The sequence below is a fragment of the Simochromis diagramma genome, unplaced genomic scaffold, assembly GCF_900408965.1.
Source record: "Simochromis diagramma unplaced genomic scaffold, fSimDia1.1 OVJJ01000544.1, whole genome shotgun sequence".
Classification (NCBI taxonomy): Eukaryota; Metazoa; Chordata; class Actinopteri; order Cichliformes; family Cichlidae; genus Simochromis; species Simochromis diagramma.
This window is the reverse complement of record NW_024387370.1, coordinates 194,632-216,743: the sequence shown is the minus strand read 5'-3', so window position 1 is coordinate 216,743 and position 22,112 is coordinate 194,632. Positions and strand designations below refer to the sequence as shown.

General features: G+C 39.9%; 2 protein-coding genes and 1 long non-coding RNA gene across 9 annotated transcripts in view; 2 read left to right on the top strand and 1 right to left on the bottom strand.

The window, feature by feature from the left end:
- The window catches only part of LOC120718841, a 223,853-nt gene that overhangs the window by 124,694 nt on the left and 77,047 nt on the right, over positions 1 to 22,112 (bottom strand). The gene's annotated exons all lie outside the window — the stretch shown is intronic.
- Positions 13,016 to 15,282, top strand: LOC120718856. The gene is made up of 3 exons (XR_005692578.1): positions 13,016 to 13,451; positions 14,525 to 14,756; positions 14,913 to 15,282. It is a non-coding gene; the product is annotated as an uncharacterized LOC120718856 (long non-coding RNA).
- Positions 17,499 to 20,568, top strand: LOC120718844. Its single transcript, XM_040007577.1, has 4 exons — positions 17,499 to 17,915; positions 19,453 to 19,764; positions 19,897 to 19,971; positions 20,325 to 20,568. The coding sequence occupies exons 1-4, from the start codon at positions 17,771 to 17,773 to the stop codon at positions 20,471 to 20,473; spliced, it is 681 nt and encodes a 226-aa protein (XP_039863511.1). The 5' UTR covers positions 17,499 to 17,770; the 3' UTR covers positions 20,474 to 20,568.

The following is a 22,112-nucleotide window of genomic DNA, read 5'->3' as shown; positions in this document are numbered from 1 at the left end:
GCATGAGAGATTGAAGCTTTACACAGGCCTGATGTGACTGAATAAATGGTGAGTCATTTAGCATAAATATCATGAGTGATGATAATATTAATAATGAATAAGTTTTACTCAATGTGTATTTTTAAGTATCAGTGTCTGACTTGGCTCCCTCTCTGTCTGTCTCTGGGCTTTTTGTTCTTTAGGCCCTTAATGGGCTGTCCATGGTGCTGAACAAGAACAAATTGTTGCAGATCCACTGTGAGCTGAAATTCCATTGAAGCTGTCAGAAAACTGAAAATGATGTTTCAGATTAGTCAATGAGCTCGTTAGTTAATAACTGTGTAAGATGGTGTTATGGTCCCCTGATCCTCTGCTGCCTACCCACCATCGATCTTTCCTTTTGTGTCATTGTGGTGCTGCATGGCCCACTTTCTCCTGAGATTCAGTTCACAGACAGATGTTCTGATAGTTTTCTTTACAATTTGCTGCTAGAATTCAAAACTCATTGTGTGATTAATGATGGTGAGCCAGATGGGCCAAACCATGATCCTATCAGCAGCATGTTTCATTGTAGTGGTGCATCATTGATGGGATAAATGGACTGGTGCTTATATAGTGATTTTCTATTTTCATGTGGACTAAAGTAGTGGACTGACCAACAGACTGACATTAACATCAGAGCCGTGCTGCTAGTGTGGCTAAAAGAAAAGAGAAGAAGAGACAGTCATGTTGATATGAACATTAGAGAAACACATCATGGAGCTGAAATATGATCCTGCTTCCTCATTTGGACTCATTCACCTCAGCTGACACGTTCAACAGCAGGTTTTTGTAGCAGTCTGTCTCACTGTGGGAGGATATGGCTACTACATCTTTGGCTCTGGAACTAAACTGTCTGTAACAGGTAAGAACAAACATTTATTTTCCTTCAGTTGTTTTATTGTAGAAGCTGAAAATGTGTTTAAAGTCAGTTTCTGCTGCTTCAGGCTTTACATGTTAGTTTTTCATCATTAGTAGAGAATTCATCTGCAGCCATTGTTACATAAGAAAAGCTCAATCTCTGAAAACATGTTGAAATCTCACTGAACAACTAAAGTTATTCTTTATTTCTGCAAATATTAGTGATGTTACAAATATTTAGGATTTGATCCTCTCAGTGATTCTGCTGGTTTTTAACACAAGATCATATTTGATGTTAAAATAAATTAATATAGATTAACAACAAATATGGTTTCAGTAAATATTTGCTTTATGCTGAGGAACAAATATTTTTTAATAGTCAAACATTCATGGAGCTGCTTCAAAAAGGTAAATAGAATTATAAAAACAGATACTGATTAGAAAACTCAGAAATGATATGACAGATAAATTTAGGATGAATTTGACATCGTTAAACTCTGATATTTATTTCTGAGATGAAGTCGTGTGTGTGGATTTGTACGTGACAATAAAAAGTTAATAATACTTAAATTTTCCAAAATACTTTTCGATACAAATTTTTATTAAATAAACTTTGTCAAATAATTTTTATTTTTATGACTAAAAATATCATGAAGTATATCTCATATTATTGAAAATGTTTTATTCAACATTTCAGTTTTAGTGTTTTAAAATAGTTGCTACAGTTTTTTATTTGAATAAAAACATAAATTAAAATAATCACTGCGTTACTTTTCCAATTTTTACACAAAATTATTTAAGAATAAATTAGTCTGAAAGACAAATATGGTCTTTATGGTAAAATATATCAAAGACAAGAAGAATGGAAATTTTATCTGCTGAACTGAATTTTGTGAAATGATATTTAATTTTATTAATAGTACAAAACAATATGAAAGAAGATGAATTTATTTTTGGGCAGAAGAGGATCTCTGTTAGAACTCGTGTCTAAGGACTAATAAGAAAAATATATTTTCACTTGTATAAAGACAAATGTAAATATTTTAAAATTGGACTGAACTAAATTTCTATAAAACAATAAAAAGCAAACACATGACGAATTAAACTGAATTTAATTTTAATATTAAAAACATGCTGAGTGTTCCTCATGTGAGCCATGATGACATGAGGTGATGACTGTGTTTGATATGAAGCTGAATCCAGTGTATGTAGTGAACTTTGTGCTGTATTGATGAGTAGTTTAGTGATCAGAGTCCATGTAGTTTCCAGGATCAGACTGAATGCAGTGCAGTGCTGGAAGCTGCTGCTGACTGTGTGAATGTGTGTCTGTGCTGCTTGTTGCTGCTGTCAAACTTCAGATGAGCAGGTAGTGAAGCCCGTGGTGAGCGTGTACCCAGCAGCATCCAGAGCCCACCTGGAGGGGAACAGCTCCCTGCTGTGTGTGGCCTCAGCCATGTTTCCTCCTCTGGTCCAGTTCTCCTGGAAAAGACAGAAGAAGAACGGCGGAGAAGCGGAGGAGCTGCCCCCTGCTGAGGGAGAGCAGCTGGAGCTCAGAGAGGCGGGACGCACCATTGCCATCAGGATGGTTGATGGGAGCCATTCTGACACATATAAATACAGCTGCTGGGTGAAGCACGAGGGGGGCACAGTGGAGGCCCAAACACAACAAGGTAATGAAGGCTTGGTGACTGTGTTCAGCAGTGATTCAGCTTCATGTGGAGATGCTGTCAAAGAGAGCAGAGCAGCAGAGGACTGACATTTCTCACTGCAGCTCCAAACATTTGACTCCTTTTCTGTTTCAGAGCTTCCAGCTCCAGCAGCCTCCTGTCCTCCAGAGAGAGAGCCAGCAGACCTGCCAGCTCTGCAGCCAGCTGACTGTAAGATCACCTGCTGCCTCTCTGCATGGACAGCTCCAATGTCCAATGAGGGAGCTGGAACAAGTTTAGGCTCTTAAAGTTGCACTAATTGATCAAATCTTCATCCAACAAGCTCTGATAAAGCCACTGTACACTAGCTGCTCAGCACCAAACAGCAGACAGACCATAATATGTCAGAGATCAGTTTGTTAGCTGCTTGTGGAGTTCTTCTGCTCCCAAGTGGACACAAACACTACATCAATTCATCCACTTGAAGAAGAAGCTGTGACTGTTTCTATTTGGACTTTTTCTCCTTGATCTGAGAGGAATAACCCGACTGTCTGTCTGTCTCTTTGTGTCTGTCTGTCCTTCAGTGTCCTTCCAGTCTCAGTGCAGGGTGAAGCTGCTCTGCCTGCTGTACACAGTGCTGATAGTGAAGAGTCTGGTGTACTGCTGTGGACTCTCTCTGCTGATGATGCTCACAAACAAGGGAGCGTCCACCAACTGCACACATGCTGACTGACTGTTTCCTGCTCGCCTTTTCTCACCATCACATCTCATCAATTCATCTCATTCATCACTTTGATCACAAATGTTAGTTATGATGTGTTGTGCTTATTTTGCCTTTTTCTTCAACAGTTAGAAGATCATCTGAAATAAATACATCTTTACATGTATTGTTGCTCTGAGTTAGAATTCTTTTTGTACTTATTGTGACTTTTATTGTAGTAACAAAAACCATCAGGAATATTTTTATCACAAGTTTTTGTTTGATTTTCAAATGTCAAACAGTGTAGTTGTGTTTGTGTGAATAATAAAGATTTGAAGATGAAGAGTTTGATTCTACTTTCGTTGTGTGATCAACAACAACCCGTGTGAGTGAAGCACAAACTGACTGTATCCAAACTTGCTCTCCTGCAGCAGACGGGCTGTGTGGGTTTCTGCTCTGCAGCCTCCACACCGTTAGCTGTGGCTTTTCACTTTAATAACACAATGACAGTTACAAGCATGAACTCTGCTTCAAGAATGATTCCAGGAAGGATCTGTGTTCTTCACCTGTGAGAGAAACAGCTCAAATCCTCAACTCAGAGCTGACAAATGAACTTTAATGGAATCAAAGGAGAGACCATGAAGCCCCTGCAGTCTGCTCAGCTCCCATTTTATTACCTGAGCTGAGTTTTTCATTCTGGATATCACACACGTAAGAACAGATCAAGTCTGAACAGCAAATGTTGGAGAATCATTTTGAAGTCTTGCTAAATGTCGTTATTATTACAAAAACTACTGAATGATTCAGAAAATCCTTTCCAACAAGCAGAAATATGCAAACAAAGTAGAAACAAGGCAACATGAGTCATTCAGATGCAGATAACATATTCTCCTTATTTTGAAGAACACAGTCATGAAATCTTTCTGTGTGTCATTCATTGAGTTGAAGTGCCTAATAGAAGAGGAAAAGCAGCAATAATCAATGATAGCTGAGACATTGAGAACATGGCTGTATGCCTGCTATCATAACAGCAAACAAAGCACACAAACAGCAAACAGACAATAATGTGCTCGCAGCTTGTTGTGTGTTGTGTCATTTTTGACATTTCATGAAGTCACAAAAATGTGTGCGACTCATTAAAGGAGTCTGTACGTGTCAGTCAGTGCTCTGTATTCATGTGTTCACCTCATTAAAGTCACTCAGACACTTTTCTCCTCCAAACTTACAGCACAGCTTCATATTTCACTGACTGATTCTTTCATTACATCCATTAAGGGTCACACAGTGAAATTAGTGCAAACTTACAAATGTGTTGCAACAATTTTGGCCTCCAAACTGAACTTTGAGACAAACAGTGAAGCTGTGAGCAAAAAGAGGCTCCAGTGTGTGTCATGGTGGAGGAAACTGTTGTATTCCCACATTAAAAACATGCTGATCTTATTGGATTTTTCCCTCAAAGTCTTTTTCCTCCTTTTTCTCTTCATCCAAATGTTCTAGCAGGCTGACTGTGAGTCCCTGTTGAACCTGTACAGCAGAAAGTAACAGCAGTCAGCGGCCTCCACTTGACTTCATGACTTCAACCCCTCGCACAGTCACTTTCACTTTCTTCCTTCTGTCTTTTAGTCCTAAAATGTAGAACAACACCAGATCCAAATATTTGTGTCCTTCACTCACATCTTCAAATGATCCCTTCCATATCAGAGATGATACAAAGGCAACATTTGTCTTATTTCTCTTTCATGAATCAAAAAGTACTTTTGTACTGTTGTGTAAATGTGTGTGTAAAGGTGGATGACTGCCTGCTGCAAATGAAATCTAACCATGGCTACAAATAAATGAAGCTGAAGCTGACGTGAAACACAGCCCTGTTTTTATTACTGTTTATAGATATTAGAATTGATGATCATCATTTTAATGATTCTTAAAAAGGCTTTAATGAATCCTTCAGTCTGAAACCAACTTGGAACAAAACACATTAGAAGATGTGGGAAAGAACCACAGTGTGCACATATTTAAACACACAACACAACCACAGCTGTTAAACCACAGGTAACAGTGTGTGTTAGTAAATTCACAGCAACATGAATGTTTCTGAGTGTTTGTGCATCATGTGACCCAGATTTTTGGATCTGCTGTCAGATTGAAATGAAGACGATGAAACCACAGCAGCTTCAGCTGAGCTGTCAATCAGCAGCAGCAGTCTTATCTGTGGGCCGCAGGGGCTGATGGGAGCTTTGAGGACCTGTTAGAAACCACGTGGCCCTCGTCTGATCTCACAGCTCGTCCTTGTTTGGCCTCAGCTGCATCAGAGCGCCACTTCTCCCCAGGTTCACCAGAGGAAACACCACTGCACAAAATGCTTTTCCTCCCAGCTGCTGCTCTGTGCTGTCTGTGTTCAGGTGAGTGTTTCCAGCCAATCAGGAGCCAACAAAGTCAACCTGTAACAAACACTGTCACACTAACCTTCATCTATCTGTCTGTGTCTCTACAGCACTGGTTACCATGGCAGCAGAACAGCTGATTCAGGAGGATTTAACATTGACCAGGAGAGTTGGACAAAGTGTCTCCTTCAGCTGTGGAGGGACTGAACAGTGTTATGGGACTGAATATGGATTCTGGTACCAGAAGAAAGAAAATGAAACATTTAAAATAATTCTGCGAATTTATACAAATAATTGTGGAGTACACTCTCGCTACGGTCATCCTCAGAAAGATGATTTCTTAGTTGCCAAAAAACAGAACAGCTGTGAGTTGAAGATAGAGAAAGTTAAACTCGATCATTCAGCCACCTACTACTGTAACTGTTTGAAGTATGATACCCACAGTGAGAAATGATCCCTGCAGCCTGAACAAAAACCAACAGATGAACAGATGTCAAACAGTGTCTGTGACAGGAAGAGAGCAGTAAACCACAGCCCAGCTTCACATGTTTCACCTCCATCTCAGAGTCACAAACATACTGAGCTCAGGGACCATTTTTATTTACTGCTGTCAGAAATTCAATTCTATTTATTTCTGTTTAAACAGATTTTTCATCCTGTTTTAAGACAGAAACAAGAGGAACAGATGACATCAAACTTCCAAATGTAAACAAATGTATCCTCAGTCCCACAAAAACATTTATTCAAAGTGAAAGAAAAACAGATTGTGTCAAACTGAATCAAAGTCCATCCCTCATTCACAGTGTTAATGTTCTCTTCATGAAAACTCTTCCAGCAGCACTTGTTGTTTAACACCTTTCAGTACATTTAACCAGACACTTGGACTGATGTCAGGTCAGGATTTTGTCCTTCTAGCAGCGGCTCATTAGGACGCTGATGTTGTTGGACAGGTTTCCATCAGTTTCCTGTGGATGTTTATAGAGGATGAATCAGTCACGGTGCCTCATCTTTCTGTCACCTTCTTTTCTCTCCGATAGAAAAAAACAGATTTTGTATCTGAATATGTCAAATCTGGAATCACAGGACAAGATTTCTGCTTTCTGTTTGTGTTTCCTGACCAATCACATTTGAGCAGCTTTGGCTGCTTCATTTCATTTCCAGCATCGCTGCTGAAGAAGAATCAGAGTCTGACTGGATCAAACACACAGATTTAACAGCAGAAAAGTGATTCCATGTAAAACACTCTCGTTCACCAGTTTTAACTCACATGACTTCATTTCCTCAAATTGAATCTTAGTCATTTAATCACAGGAAGTTTCTGGGATTTTGTTCCAGTCCTCCTGACAGAAATGCTGGAACTGAATCAGCTGTTATGAGTCTTTGTTCAATTTTGCTTCTCTCCATAAATTTTTACTGAACTGAGATCAGATTTGTGATGGTCGCTCTACTAACTTGACTTTGCTTTCTTTAAACTGCAGTTTTTGTCTATTTGTTCACTTCCTCACTGATGACCTTAGAACACATTAGTGTTCTTCTTCATGCCACCTTGTGAAGTAAACTTATACCTTGTCCCTGTTTCAGTATCTTCAGAAGCTCCTTTGCTGTTGTTCTGGGACTGATTTGCACTTTTCAAAACAGAGTCTGTCCATTTACAGGAGACTGAACACACATTTATGATATGACGGCCATATTGCCTGTTTGTTTTGTTTGTTTTTTTATGTGCTGAGTTTATAATTCTTGTGTTTTCATTTAGTTTTGGTTCCTGTTTTGATTTTATTATTTCTTCTAATGTTTCTGGTGTCCTCAGTGTTTCCTCCAAGGTTAGCTGCACAGAGATAATAATAATAATAATATAATAGTAATAAACTTTATTTATAAAGCACACTTAAAAACCAAGGGTATGCCAAGGTGCTTAACAAGTAAGATAGAGAATAGGAGGAGGATAATAGAAATAGGACCAAAGCAAGTACTAAGTATGCAAGCAGGTAGCTGTCACTGATACACAGGAAAGCAACAGGTACAGAGCAAACAAGCATTTAAATGAGCATAAAAGTGCATGATATAAAATCATAAAAGAAATATTAACTAGAGGGAAAGGCAAGATTGAATAAGTGGGTTTTTAGTCGTGATTTGAACAGTGCAATGGAATCAGATGCGCGGAGGTCGAGAGGAAGGTTATTCCACAGTACCGGGGCAGCCAGAGCAAATGCACGGTCACCCCGAGACTTCAGCCGAGATCTGGGTTGGGTCAGAAGTAGTTGAGTGGCAGATCTGAGTGTTCTAGCAGGAGTATGTGATTTGAGAAGTTCACTAAGATAACTTGGCGCTAATTTATTAATAGTTTTGAATGTAAGGAGTAATATTTTAAATTGAATACGGTACTTTATGGGCAGCCAATGCAAGCTAGCTAGAACAGGAGTAATTTGGCAAAATTTCCTGGTTCCAGTCCAGAGGCGGGCTGCTGCATTTTGGACTGTTTGCAGTCTAAGAAGAAGAGAAGAGGGAAGACCGTAGTACAAGGAGTTACAGTAATCCAACCTGGAGGTCACAAAAGTGTGAATAAGCTTCTCCAGGTCCTCGTGCGCAGTGTTGGGAAGGTTACTTTTAAAATGTATTCCAGTACAGATTACAGAATACATGCCCCAAAATGTATTCTGTAACGTATTCCGTTACGTTACTCAATGACAGTAACGTATTCTGAATACTTTGGATTACTTAATATATTATCATGCTTTTTACAACAACGTGAATGTACTATTGCTGTGTGATTTATTACTGTTACTGAAGGTCCGCGACTCCGAACTGTAGCAAAGGGACCTCTGACTAATACGGCGGGGTCCCCGTCGGCTCGTAGCCGAAAAATAGCTTTACTTTGTTGTGTGGGTGAACTTTTCTTGCGAGAGACAGAGAGAGGCGTTGAAAGGCTGCTCCAACGGAACTTATTGTTTCGGAGGAAAACACGAACACGGTGTACAGTCGAGTCTTAACAGCTTACTTACAGCTGGGCTCGTCAGGCTCTCTTCTTGGCTGAAGTGGTTATTATTATATTTACATGCTTCCAGCTCCCGTTTTTCCTCGATGACAACTCGTACCTTTCCACTCCCCTTTTTCTCCCTCCTCGCGCTCACAGACCCATAACGTGTATGGCAGTCCATTCTCCCTGCAGCACGGACTACACTGCCCATGATGCTACATTCTTTAGAGCTATGCTTGTAGCATTCTGCCTGTTAGCTTAGCACAACAACAACAACGAAAAGGCGCTCTCTCACCCAGGAAACACACAGTCGCAGAGAGAGAGAGAGCGTCGCCCTGTAACCATGGCAACCGTAACGCTGCCGCCTGGAACAACAGAACGTAGCTGTCAAACAAAACCCAAACAGTCCTGACCCGCGACAATATGAAACAGGAAAGTACCGCAGTGTAATCCATTTATTTCAACAAAGTAACTGTATTCTGAATACCACCTTTTTAAACGGTAACTGTAACGGAATACAGTTACTCATATTTTGTATTTTAAATACGTAACGGCGGTACATGTATTCAGTTACTCCCCAACACTGCTCGTGTGGAACATAATGCCTAGCCTTAGAGATAAGGCGCAGTTGGTGGAAGCTAGATATCACTACAGCAGACACTTGCTTATCGAGTTTGAGCGAGCTATCCAGCAGTGCACCCAAGTTACTGACATAGTCACAGGAAGAGCTAGCAAATGAACCCAGGGCAGCACCGAGTTGGACACGAGGGATTTTACTGTTGAACACCACAGTCTCAGTCTTCTTATAATTCAAAACAAGAGAATTACTCAGGAACCATTCTTTGACCTCCTGCATGCATCTAGATAACTAAAAGGAAAAAAAGGGAAAAAATGTAGCACACGGCAGCTACAAGGATGGTGTGTGATATTGTTATGAGACCCTTCAGATTTACAGAGAATGGCAGCAACAGCCTTCACTGTTTTATAAGACACTAGTTCAGATCAGACAGACGAGCCACTCACTGTTGTCACGTTGTGTTGTGAAAGGACAGCCCGTCACATCCTCCTCTCCTGTCACTCCACAGCCTGCCTGTTCAGAGAACCTGTAATATTATCACATGAACTATTACAGTGGAGCCTGAACCCACAGTGGGTGGAGCTCTACAGCCAGATGTGAACAGATGTGATGTTTACTGAGTGGCCCTCTGGCAACAACATATGCATCTCTTATATTTGCTCACAGTTTGTACAATGAAGGATGAAAACTAGGAATGATGTGTGCTCCTCGTGATGATAATTGTTTTTAACCATAAAAGGTGATATTGTTCAAGAGAGTAATGGAACAGGAGCGCTGAGGCTTCAGAACTATATGAATCCTCAATTTTTTAAGATTTCTTCAGCATTAAAGTAATCCAGTGACAGCTGTCAGTGCACATGAGTGAATTTACCCTGACTAAAGAAATCACTGTGAGCCTGAATGCTGATTAAAGTCAGTGCTGTAGTTCAGATATTAGCTCTGCTGCTCTGACTGAACTGAACTGAAGGATGTTCAGACCTGCAGCTGAACATGAGGCACTGAAACGTTTATATGAGAAACAGAAAAGTCACCGATCAGTCTCTGACTAACGTTACTGTACTTTTGTTATGAGTGTTAGACTGTAAAAATAAACAGCAGCATGTTTCTGCCTCCACATCTGTAAGGACAGTAGCACCAAACTTGCACTTCAATAATCCCTCATTAATCATTAACAGCAGATTAAACAGTTTGAACTGAAGATGAATCACTGAGGACTGAACATGTTCTCACAGTGTTCTTCACTCACAGACTGTAACATCAGCTCCAGTTTCTGATGTGTTTGTTACTGACACAGCTGATGTCCACAAAATACAAGAAACACCATTAAAATAACAAAGCCCAACATTGATGCACTGGAACATATTACAGACGTTTGGAGCTGAAGTCAGAGTTTATATTTAATTTTTCCTTTGAAGACTTTTTAGCACAGACTGTATATTTATTTATAGATTTTACTCTACTGAATTTGTTTGAAATATTCAGGTTAAAGATCAGTCTGATTTATTCTTAATGAGGTCTTGTTCACAAAGTTACATGTAATGTGTTAGTATATAAGACTTTGTCTTTTTTAACAAACAGCTCATCTATCAGCTGTCAGCAGAACTTCAGATCCTGAAGTGTGTGAGGACAGAGAAGAGTCGGCTTTACTTCAGGTTTGATGGATAAACTTTCACAGTTTGTGATGATTCTGTTCTCTTGGTGATTTTAGGAGCTGCCCTCAGCACCACCCAGTGACATCACACATCATCCTACATGTTCACTCTTTGTCAGTGGAAGCTGCAGCTGTTTGATTGATAAAGTTAAAGACAAGAAGTCAAAGGGATTAATCATCCATGTAACTGTGTCACTATATAGGAGCACAAATATTAACTCAGTTTGGTGTTTCAGAAAGTTGCTGATCTCAGACCTGCACAGCTTCTGTTTTAAACATGAATGCAGTCAGCTGCATAAAGTGAGATTTTCTCTGACACAATTAAGTAAAATCTGATGAAGGTCAAAGGTCATCACTTGTATGTTGAACTAAAAACTTTAATCTAGAATTCACACACACTGTGTTTTGCCAATATTGTGTTTTTTACCATGAAGTCATTCAGAGTCCTTCATACCAGAGTAACCAGAAAGGATAATATATATTTTAAATATGTAACTTTCTACAGGACTGAATATAACATCATTATGTAAAAGTCCAGAGTCTCTGTGCTTCATCTGAGGATGATGTGAAAACTTCTAACATCACACAAAGTAAAGGTCTCTATCACACTGCTCATGAAATGCAGATTTGTCCATCTTCTATTTTGGGCGTCTAGTGGAGGTCTGAAGATTTCCCTCTGAGGAAGCTGCTGGTGAAGGTGGCGAGTTCTGCTTGATCCCTGCGGTGACCTTCAGTTCCTGATGTTTCTGAAATGACACATCAGGAGTCTTCCTCCGTGGGTCAACAGAAGCTGTGATAAATGAAAGGGAGGACATTTCTCAAACCTCTGGACCCAGGAAACCCAGCTTGGTCCTCATGGTCACCTTCACTTGTTGTTCCCCAGGGTGAATGTAGCTGTTGATAATAATGTGGACTTTGGACCCTGTTATTAAATGAAAAGAACAAACTACACTTCTATCAAACCTTTTGTCAGTGTGCTTTATTTCATTTAAACTTTCCATGTTAGCGGGCTGTAGAGCGCTCTGTGTGAACTGAATCTAAAACTGTTTAAATCCATATAATTCAGATACTAACAGTAACTCTGGGTCTCTGTGGAGTCTGCTGCTGATGTCATCTCTGTCTAAAATAGGATAAGAAAAAATGAGACCTGTGGAATCATTGAAGCATAAAGACTACGGGAGTAACAGGTGTGCAGCATCGCTAGCTAGCAACAACCCTCTAATACAGTGTGGCTAATCTAGCTAATGATCGCTTACAGTTAGAATGACAGAGATGACATTTTGTATAAAAACTGCTAAAACTGTTTAAACAGGTTGTTGATCCTGTCGTGTTCTTTGTGTGTTTGGCAGCCATCATGAAGCTGTACGTGTCCATCACTGCTGTCAGTGTGAGAGCAGGACTTCTGTGTATTCTGGCTATCAAACAGCTCTACAGAGCACACTGTTTGTTCTTTAAAACATGTATTTAATCACAGCTCAGTGGCCGTGATATCGCCACTGTTCTCTGTAGTTCCACTTTTACATCACAGTATTTTACCTTAGATGTCAGGTTGTGTTTTTGTGCCAGCAAACATTTTAAAACTGTTCTGACTTCAGTTCTTCTCAGACTGAACCATCAGGAGGATTCATACCTGCAACACCTGGAACCAGTCAGCTGGAGGCAGCAGCAGTTTGTCTCAGAACAACTTTATGAACAAAAAAAAGTAATCTCAGAGAGAGAGATACCAACCTCTCAACATGGATTCAAACCAATAACCTTCATCTGATCGACCTGTCAGGCCTGTTATTTGTAGCTGTCCACTGTAACGCAGCAGGCTGAAACTGACTCTGATCCACAAAGCAGGACCTCTGCTAACTGGAATGCAGCCGTCATTATCACACCTGTATTTTTCCTCCTGTGAACTAAAGACATCAGCTGTGGAAGAGGTCTGTCTGTGTCCCACATGTCTGTCTGTGACTCTCAGGTGCATCACTGTTTACAGGATCACAAGGATCCACCTGACAGCAAGAACACAGGAGATGGAGGCGAATCCATCAGCAAACCATTAAAGTCCTTCACAGTAATCTGCTTGAATGATCTTAATATATGCTGCTCAACAAATAAAGGGAACCCTTCAACAACACAATGTAACTCCAAGTGTTCCTGTGATGTAGCATAACTTAAGCAGCAAGGAAGGTGAAAGTAAATAGCATTTAGCAGACAATTGAAGTTCTTTTAAGCATATTTTATTGCTAGCATCTCCATTTTACCATAAAACAATTAATCAGGCATGCAAAAATCCCACTGGCTTTATACAAGACTTTGCCCACACCTGACCTCGTTAGTCCCTACCATTGAAACAAAATAGGTCAAACCAAATAATACAAATCTAAACAAAGAACAGGAATAAAGTCATGCATGAAACTGACAAACTCATTTACTCAACTAAATGGTTTGTAAAGTAAAACACTGCATACAATATAACTCAAAAGGCTACTTTAAAGAAAACAAACAATACTATACAAAATGAAAAACCCTCCATTTGGTTACACCCAGTGATGCAATCATTGACCTCATGACCCTATATAAACAGGAAGTAGTGGGCAGCCCTTCCCATACACCTGTCTCACATATAGGACCTGAATACACAACATGGACACCATGGTAAGTATAACCAAAGCAACATAAAGAAACATAATTTACCAGACGTGCCTGTAAACAGAAGAAAATTCAGATGATCTGATGGTGAGTAGTGTTTGCTTTAAAACACATGCATGGATGTAAAGAATGTAACTACTGCTACCACAAACAAAACCCGGGATAGTGTGTGTTAAGAGAAGTTACACCAGCAATGTCTAACTTAAAGCATTATGGCTGACTGTAAAATAACAGAACACAGAATAACAATATATGCAAGTGACAAATGGCAAATTTAATTCCGTTCTAGCCACTTTGTCACAGTTCCCTTTATGTTGTTGAGCAGTATATAACTTGGAATGTAATTTAGGAAAGCTTGAGCAGCATTGTCACCGTCACACTGTGCTACTAACTTTAAATGACTGTCAGGTGATTTGTGACAGAAGGACAGCAGCAGAGTGAAAGGAAGGTTTACAGGATGTTGGTGAGAGCTGCTGTGATGTCTGGTTTGGATCCTGTGGCTCTGACAAAAAGACAGGAGGCCAAACTGAAGATGTTCAGACTTTCACTGGACAAGATTAGAAATGAGTTCACGAGAGACAAAGTCAGAGAGGCTGACATCCTAATCTTTCCTGGGAATAACACCCCAGGAAATATAAATCTAATAAACTAATAGTTCATAGAGGACACAGACTCATTACTGTAAGATTATTTTTTAATACTTTAAAATGATAAATTTAAAAAAATGCTGGAGCTGCAACATGTTAACATGTAGTTAACAGATTAAAATTGAAGCTCTCATATTAACAGCTAACTTTCTATGCTGTGCTGATTTATTTGTCACAGTCTTGGTCATTTATTTTGAACTTTTTGTGGAGGTTAAACTTTCTGTTATAAATTTACCTGTATGTGTATTTTAAATATGATCTGTGTTATTAAATGCAACAGTTTCAAATCCAGCTTGAAGGCTGAGTTCTTGTTCTGAAAGATGAGGATGTGTCACTGTGACACTAGAAGAGGTGTGGATCTAATTCTCTGAACTTTCTCTAAACTTATATTTTATGTGACAGTAACTTTGTATTTTCTGTTAACAACACCAGGGCCCACTGGGATGATGTCCATTAGCTTGGATATTCTCTTCTGCCAAGACTTCTGCTGCCTTCCTTCCTCCATACCTGACAAAGACGACTGACTGTTGTGTTCTTTTCACATCAAGTGTCCACATTATTCAGCTCATCAACACAGAGATTTTTAAGGAGAACATCCCACAGATGATGTTCCCACACTCTGGGATTGTTGTGTGTGACCCTGGTTGGACATCCACAGAGAAAGGTGAGTGTTATTATCTTTATTATCATATCACCACCAACATCTGATTTTTGTGATCATTAAAATCTTCTAAAGATTTTCAGTTACAGTGAGAACATTTGCACTAATACTGAACCATTCATTAAAATCTTTTACATACAAAACATTTTTACGGAGCAGGTCGCTATGATCGGCCAGCAAGACGCTAAGCTGACCGTGGAGACGAAGGCTGTGGTGAGGTGACCAAGGATCCATCCCCAGAGCTGATTGGCCGCCCCACACTTTCCACAGAGGTGGAGGCCAACCCAACCTAATATCCAGAGCTGTGAATGCCCTAACAACCTCAAAAAGTATGAGCTGGTTTAGGTAGCAGCCTGCGGAGTAGAGGATGGACTCAGCCTCAAAGTCCTCCTGATAGCTGTCCTCCAGTAGCCCCTGGCTGGTGAGAGAGGGAGCTGGCTACACAGCATATTGAGGACACTCGGCCATTGCCTGTGAGGCATCCACCTTCCCTACATTAGCCTTAGGCATGTCGGGAAGTGGTTGGCTGGTGCGCTTAGATTAAATAAAGCGAGCACGAGCCTCCGGCAATATGAAACAGTCTATGCAGGACTGTGGAGCTTCCCTGGTCTGCTTGGCATGTTCCCAGCAGCGAGCATGGAGAGGGCACCGAGCACGAACTCGTGAGACTGTGAGAAAAGCTCCATGTCCACCAGAGAACTCCCACACACTGGGCAGGTGATCCACAGCGGATCCACTGGATACGTGAACCTGCGAGGCCACGAGCAATATTCCAGGGGAACGCTGGCTGCAGGACCCTCGGCAAGCACCAAGTGTGCGACCTACGAGACATGGCGCCAGCAGCTAGTCACCGCAGGAGCTTTTCCATTGTGGATCGGGGCAACAGAAACCTGGGAGGCTGCTGACAAAGGCTCCCCATCACAAAGGTGACGAACACACCCCAGCCACACACAGTAATTCAATTCAAATCAATTTTATTCATATAGCGCCAAATCACAACAAAAGTTGCCTCAAGGCGCCTTATAGATAATGTAAAAAGTGAAGATCCAACAATCACCAGTTTCACATCTGCACAGCTGATTATAGTTAAGCTGGTCTGTAGAGTTCACATGGAGCCGGTGTGGGTGAGGGGACTCGCCCAGCTCTAATGACCACAGTCCAGGTGTTGTCCCTCTGTCCACTGACAAGAAACAAAGAGCTGAGTAGCCTTGCAGGTCAAATCCTACCAGTCCCCTCAGTATGACAGCTCCCCCCTAGATCGTGGAACTTGTTAGTAACAGGGTTGATGTCAGAGGCCTGAACAGTCAGTCCCAAGGGAGAGTTATATTTAAAGGCCCGGAGTAACCTCTAAGAGCTGTTTACAATAAAATGATTAATATTCTTATATTTAATTTTACCATTTCACAAAGGTTTTAAAAAGGGTATGTCCACAATTTAGACTGTAATTACAGGATATTTTACTTCATTTGGCAGGAGCGAAGCAGAGGCAGAATTAAATGATAATAACAGTCACAGAATAATAAGCAAATCACATCAATCATACTTCTCTCATTAACCTACTCTGAGCTAATGCTGATTTTAAAGGATGAGAGAGGTTGGAGGAGAGAATGAGCAGATCTTGTGCTGAATTTTGTTTCATCTCAGTGTTTTGTGCTAATGGAAACAATCCAACAGGAAAGCAGGAATCCTTGAATATTCAATACTTCAGGAAAACAGCGAGACCCCAGATCTTCTCAGTGTTGGGAGAAGCTGCAATCCTCCAGGAAAATGATGGGAGTCCAAACCTTTAGAATTATAATCCAACAGAGCAAAGATGATGATGATGAAGATGATGATGAGAAGAGATGGAGCCAAATCCATGTTAAATTTGTAAGTCCATTGTTTGGGCAGCTGGTTGATGTCTCTGGTGTCTCTGCCAGAATTTCCAAAGGTGAATTTCTGGTATCCGATCATCTGAACTGCTCACAGGACTGCTGGAAACAGAACCTGAACATCTCTGAGGCTCCAATTTATGTTCTGACAAGTGCTCACTCACCCCACCTCTCCTCCCTCTGGTAGGTCGTCACCAATCACTGTGTTTACAGAAGATCAGCAGTTATTTTACTTACTACATTTATTATTTAACATATTGATCAGGATCATACTTTGATTATAACTTTGAATAGAAATAAAGATGATTTACTACGAGGACATGGGGAAAATAACTTTTTTACAGCCACAAATCTGGGTCTAACACATGAGGCTGGATGTTAAATCCTTTTACTCAAAGATGTGATGACAGGGGAAAGTGAAGGAGACTTCAGCCTCTCTGTCACTTTTCTTCCATCAGAAACTTTTTGTTTTTCTAATGAACTGAGATCAGATTTGTGACGGTCACTCTGATAACTTGATGTTGTTTAAACCATTTTGCCAAAGTTTCTGTACAACTGTGTGTTTAACCCAAGTGTGTTTATAACCTCAAGTTCAGCTCTTGAAGCTCTTCAGCTGCTCATGTTGCAGATCCACTGTGAGCTGAAATTCCAATGAAGCTGTTAGAAAACTGAAAGTGATGTTTCAGATTAGTCAATGAGCTCATTAGTTAATAACTGTGTAAGATGGTGTTATGGTCCCCTGATCCTCTGCTGCCTACCCACCATCTATCTTTCCTTTTGTGTCATTGTGGTGCTGCATGGCCCACTTTCTCCTGAGATTCAGTTCACAGACACATGTTCTGATAGTTTTCTTTACAATTTGCTGCTAGAATTCAAAATTGATTGTGTGATTAATGATGGTGAGCCAGATGGGCCAAACCATGATCCTATCAGCAGCATGTTTCATTGTAGTGGTGCATCATTGATGGGATAAATGGACTGGTGCTTATATAGTGATTTTCTATTTTCATGTGGACTAAAGTAGTGGACTGACCAACAGACTGACATTAAGATCAGAGCCGTGCTGCTAGTGTGGCTAAAAGAAAAGAGAAGAAGAGACAGTCATGTTGATATGAACATTAGAGAAACACATCATGGAGCTGAAATATGATCCTGCTTCCTCATTTGGACTCATTCACCTCAGCTGACACGTTCAACAGCAGACAGGTTTTTGTAGCAGTCTGTCTCACTGTGAGAGTGGCAGGACGGAGCTACTTCATCTTTGGCTCTGGAACTAAACTGTCTGTAACAGGTAAGAACAAACATTTATTTTCCTTCAGTTGTTTTATTGTAGAAGCTGAAAATGTGTTTAAAGTCAGTTTCTGCTGCTTCAGGCTTTACATGTTAGTTTTTCATCATTAGTAGAGAATTCATCTGCAGCCATTGTTACATAAGAAAAGCTCAATAATCTCTGAAAACATGTTGAAATCTCACTGAACAACTAAAGTTATTCTTTATTTCTGCAAATATTAGTGATGTTACAAATATTTAGGATTTGATCCTCTCAGTGATTCTGCTGGTTTTTAACACAAGATCATATTTGATGTTGTAATAAGTTGCAGCAAACTTGTAAATTAAAAATTATGCTGAAGAGAAAATTTAGATTTAGTTTTCAAAGATGTATCTTCTTCATGAAAGAGGATTTCTTGCAATTACATTCATGTATAAATTGACATAGATATTGATCAGGGACGTGTAAAACATTTGTAATATGGAATATAAAAAATGAGGCTAAAATATGACATTGTTCTTACTGAGTCAGGTTTGTTTGATGTGTGAGTCTAAATTTCAAAGAAAAAGAAAAACTTGAAAAACGTCACCAGTAAATGAGTCTTTAAAAAGAATGAAGAAATAAATAGAAATTTTCACATACTTTAAATTTATAACATAAAGTATGACAATTATTTTATATTATGTTAATAAAAGGTACAAAATGCTCATTCAAGTTCCTGCTCAATTCAATTCAATTTCTTTATTGTCCCACAAGGGGAAATTAGTTTAGCAGCAGGAGGGTAAGAACAAACAGAACAATACTATAAAACAATAATAACAATAATAATGATAGATCATGATTGATCATTCAAGTTTCTGCTTCATTGGATTTAAATGTAATTATTTATTCACACATATGAAAAGCGCATAATAAAACCAAACAGTAGATGTATTGCTGTTCCAGTTACTGCAGAATAAAACCAAAAAAATATGAAATCTGAAAAAGAAGTATGGTATTAATTCAAACATTTAAAAATCACCTGTTTAAAAACTGATACAAAAATTAAAATTTCATTGTTGGAATTAAATCATGTTGAAAAATGTTGTGTTATGTTTAGTGCAGAATAATGTCAAAAATGATTAATGTATGTTTTGAACAACAGTATCGACAAAACACACACACACACACACACACACACACACACACACACACACACACACACACACACACACACACATATATTTTTATTTATATATATATTGAAAATATATATAAATTTTATAAATATAACAAATTACAATAAAACACTACAAAAAATTTGAAATACATTTTATTCCAGTTTTAAAATCATGTTGGGTGTTCCTCATGTGAGCCATGATGACATGAGGTGATGACTGTGTTTGATATGAAGCTGAATCCAGTGTATGTAGTGAACTTTGTGCTGTATTGATGAGTAGTTTAGTGATCAGAGTCCATGTAGTTTCCAGGATCAGACTGAATGCAGTGCAGTGCTGGAAGCTGCTGCTGACTGTGTGAATGTGTGTCTGTGCTGCTTGTTGCTGCTGTCAAACTTCAGATGAGCAGGTAGTGAAGCCCGTGGTGAGCGTGTACCCAGCAGCATCCAGAGCCCACCTGGAGGGGAACAGCTCCCTGCTGTGTGTGGCCTCAGCCATGTTTCCTCCTCTGGTCCAGTTCTCCTGGAAAAGACAGAAGAAGAACGGCGGAGAAGCGGAGGAGCTGCCCCCTGCTGAGGGAGAGCAGCTGGAGCTCAGAGAGGCGGGACGCACCATTGCCATCAGGATGGTTGATGGGAGCCATTCTGACACATATAAATACAGCTGCTGGGTGAAGCACGAGGGGGGCACAGTGGAGGCCCAAACACAACAAGGTAATGAAGGCTTGGTGACTGTGTTCAGCAGTGATTCAGCTTCATGTGGAGATGCTGTCAAAGAGAGCAGAGCAGCAGAGGACTGACATTTCTCACTGCAGCTCCAAACATTTGACTCCTTTTCTGTTTCAGAGCTTCCAGCTCCAGCAGCCTCCTGTCCTCCAGAGAGAGAGCCAGCAGACCTGCCAGCTCTGCAGCCAGCTGACTGTAAGATCACCTGCTGCCTCTCTGCATGGACAGCTCCAATGTCCAATGAGGGAGCTGGAACAAGTTTAGGCTCTTAAAGTTGCACTAATTGATCAAATCTTCATCCAACAAGCTCTGATAAAGCCACTGTACACTAGCTGCTCAGCACCAAACAGCAGACAGACCATAATATGTCAGAGATCAGTTTGTTAGCTGCTTGTGGAGTTCTTCTGCCCCCAAGTGGACACAAACACTACATCAATTCATCCACTTGAAGAAGAAGCTGTGACTGTTTCTATTTGGACTTTTTCTCCTTGATCTGAGAGGAATAACCCGACTGTCTGTCTGTCTCTTTGTGTCTGTCTGTCCTTCAGTGTCCTTCCAGTCTCAGTGCAGGGTGAAGCTGCTCTGCCTGCTGTACACAGTGCTGATAGTGAAGAGTCTGGTGTACTGCTGTGGACTCTCTCTGCTGATGATGCTCACAAACAAGGGAGCGTCCACCAACTGCACACATGCTGACTGACTGTTTCCTGCTCGCCTTTTCTCACCATCAGATTTCCTCCAGTCAGCAGTCAGAAATGTAAATTAACTTCTGGTTGGTTCAATGTTTCATTACTGAGCATTGACTTTCTCATTTAATCTTAAACGTGTAATATAATTTACAGATAATGTTTAAAGTTAATTATAATTTCTTTGTTCAGCCGTGCAGTAAAACTCAGTTGATGCATTCAGATCCCACCATAACAAAATAACAGTGTAGTTATTTGTCTGAAGTAAAAATAAAGATTGTGATTTTAAGAATGCATTTCTCATTTCTTCTGTGATACATAACCTGTGTGACTGCAGCATTCACAGATCATAAACTTGCTCTCCTGCAGCAGACGGGCTGTGTGGGTTTCTGCTCTGCAGCCTCCACACCGTTAGCTGTGGCTTTTCACTTTAATAACACAATGACAGTTACAAGCATGAACTCTGCTTCAAGTTATTCAGGAAGCATCTGTGTTCATGTGTGTGAGAGAAACAAAGTGTGAACTCAGAGCTGTTACACAGTTGATGTTTAGTACGATCACAAAAGACAAATACAAGATGAAGTCTGAACATTAAATCCCACAGAACTCAAGTTGAACCGTTATGATTTAAAAACACTGAAAAAGTGAATAAATTAAGACAAGATTTGTAAACAATTTCACAAACACCATCAGTTCAGATGGATGTTGAGCATCTTTCCATCTTTTTCTAATAATCATAAATATGTAAACATTTAACTTCCTAGGACCTGGCGCCCACATATGTGGACATCACATTTTGGGTTGTCTAGACCAAATTATTACATTTTGCTCCACAAGGGCCTGATATCCACTTACAAGGACATCATACTGCCACATCAAAAATATGTCCTCATATGTGGATCTCATTTTTCTCAGAAACAAAAACATTCATCAGGTCCCAATCAGCCCAAAGAGCAAAGAGAAATTAAAAATGTATGCCATGAAAGAGTTCGTGTCTCAGGAGGTTAAAACAAATGTGTCATTGATTAATCAGCTTAATTATTCAGACTAGTACAATTTATACAAATATTACATTTGAGTTAAAAAATGTAAACAGAATCATAATTATTATAATCAAGAGCAGCACAGAGAAACAAACTCAAAGAAAGATCATTTACTAATTTGATGATTTTACCAGTGATGAATATTTATTAAGTTCACTGACGCTGTGCTGTAAATTCTGTTGATATTAATATTATATTAATATTTTTAAAATTTTAAATGTAAATATAAAATATATTTTCCTGATGAGATTTACTCCACACAGCTCTGTGTTTTATGTCTTGGAGGCTCGATGGCGAAGAATTAAGTGAAGTTTATTACAGGAGGTTCGGTGTGACGACAACGAGTGATGAAAACAAACATGAACTAAAGGCGAGAGCCTAAAAATCGGCTCTGAGGTAAATGACTCATTTACAAGGTGTCACGTATCACACCACGCTGTGAGACGCTGTCAGCAGCACTGAAGGAAACACTATGAACAGTGTTGAGACCACACCAGCCTCTCCCATCCTTTTGTCTTATAGAGATCACAGAGATGTTTCCAAATATTCCTACTTTTGTACTGTTGTGTAAATGTGTGTGTAAAGGTGGATGACTGCCTGCTGCAAATGA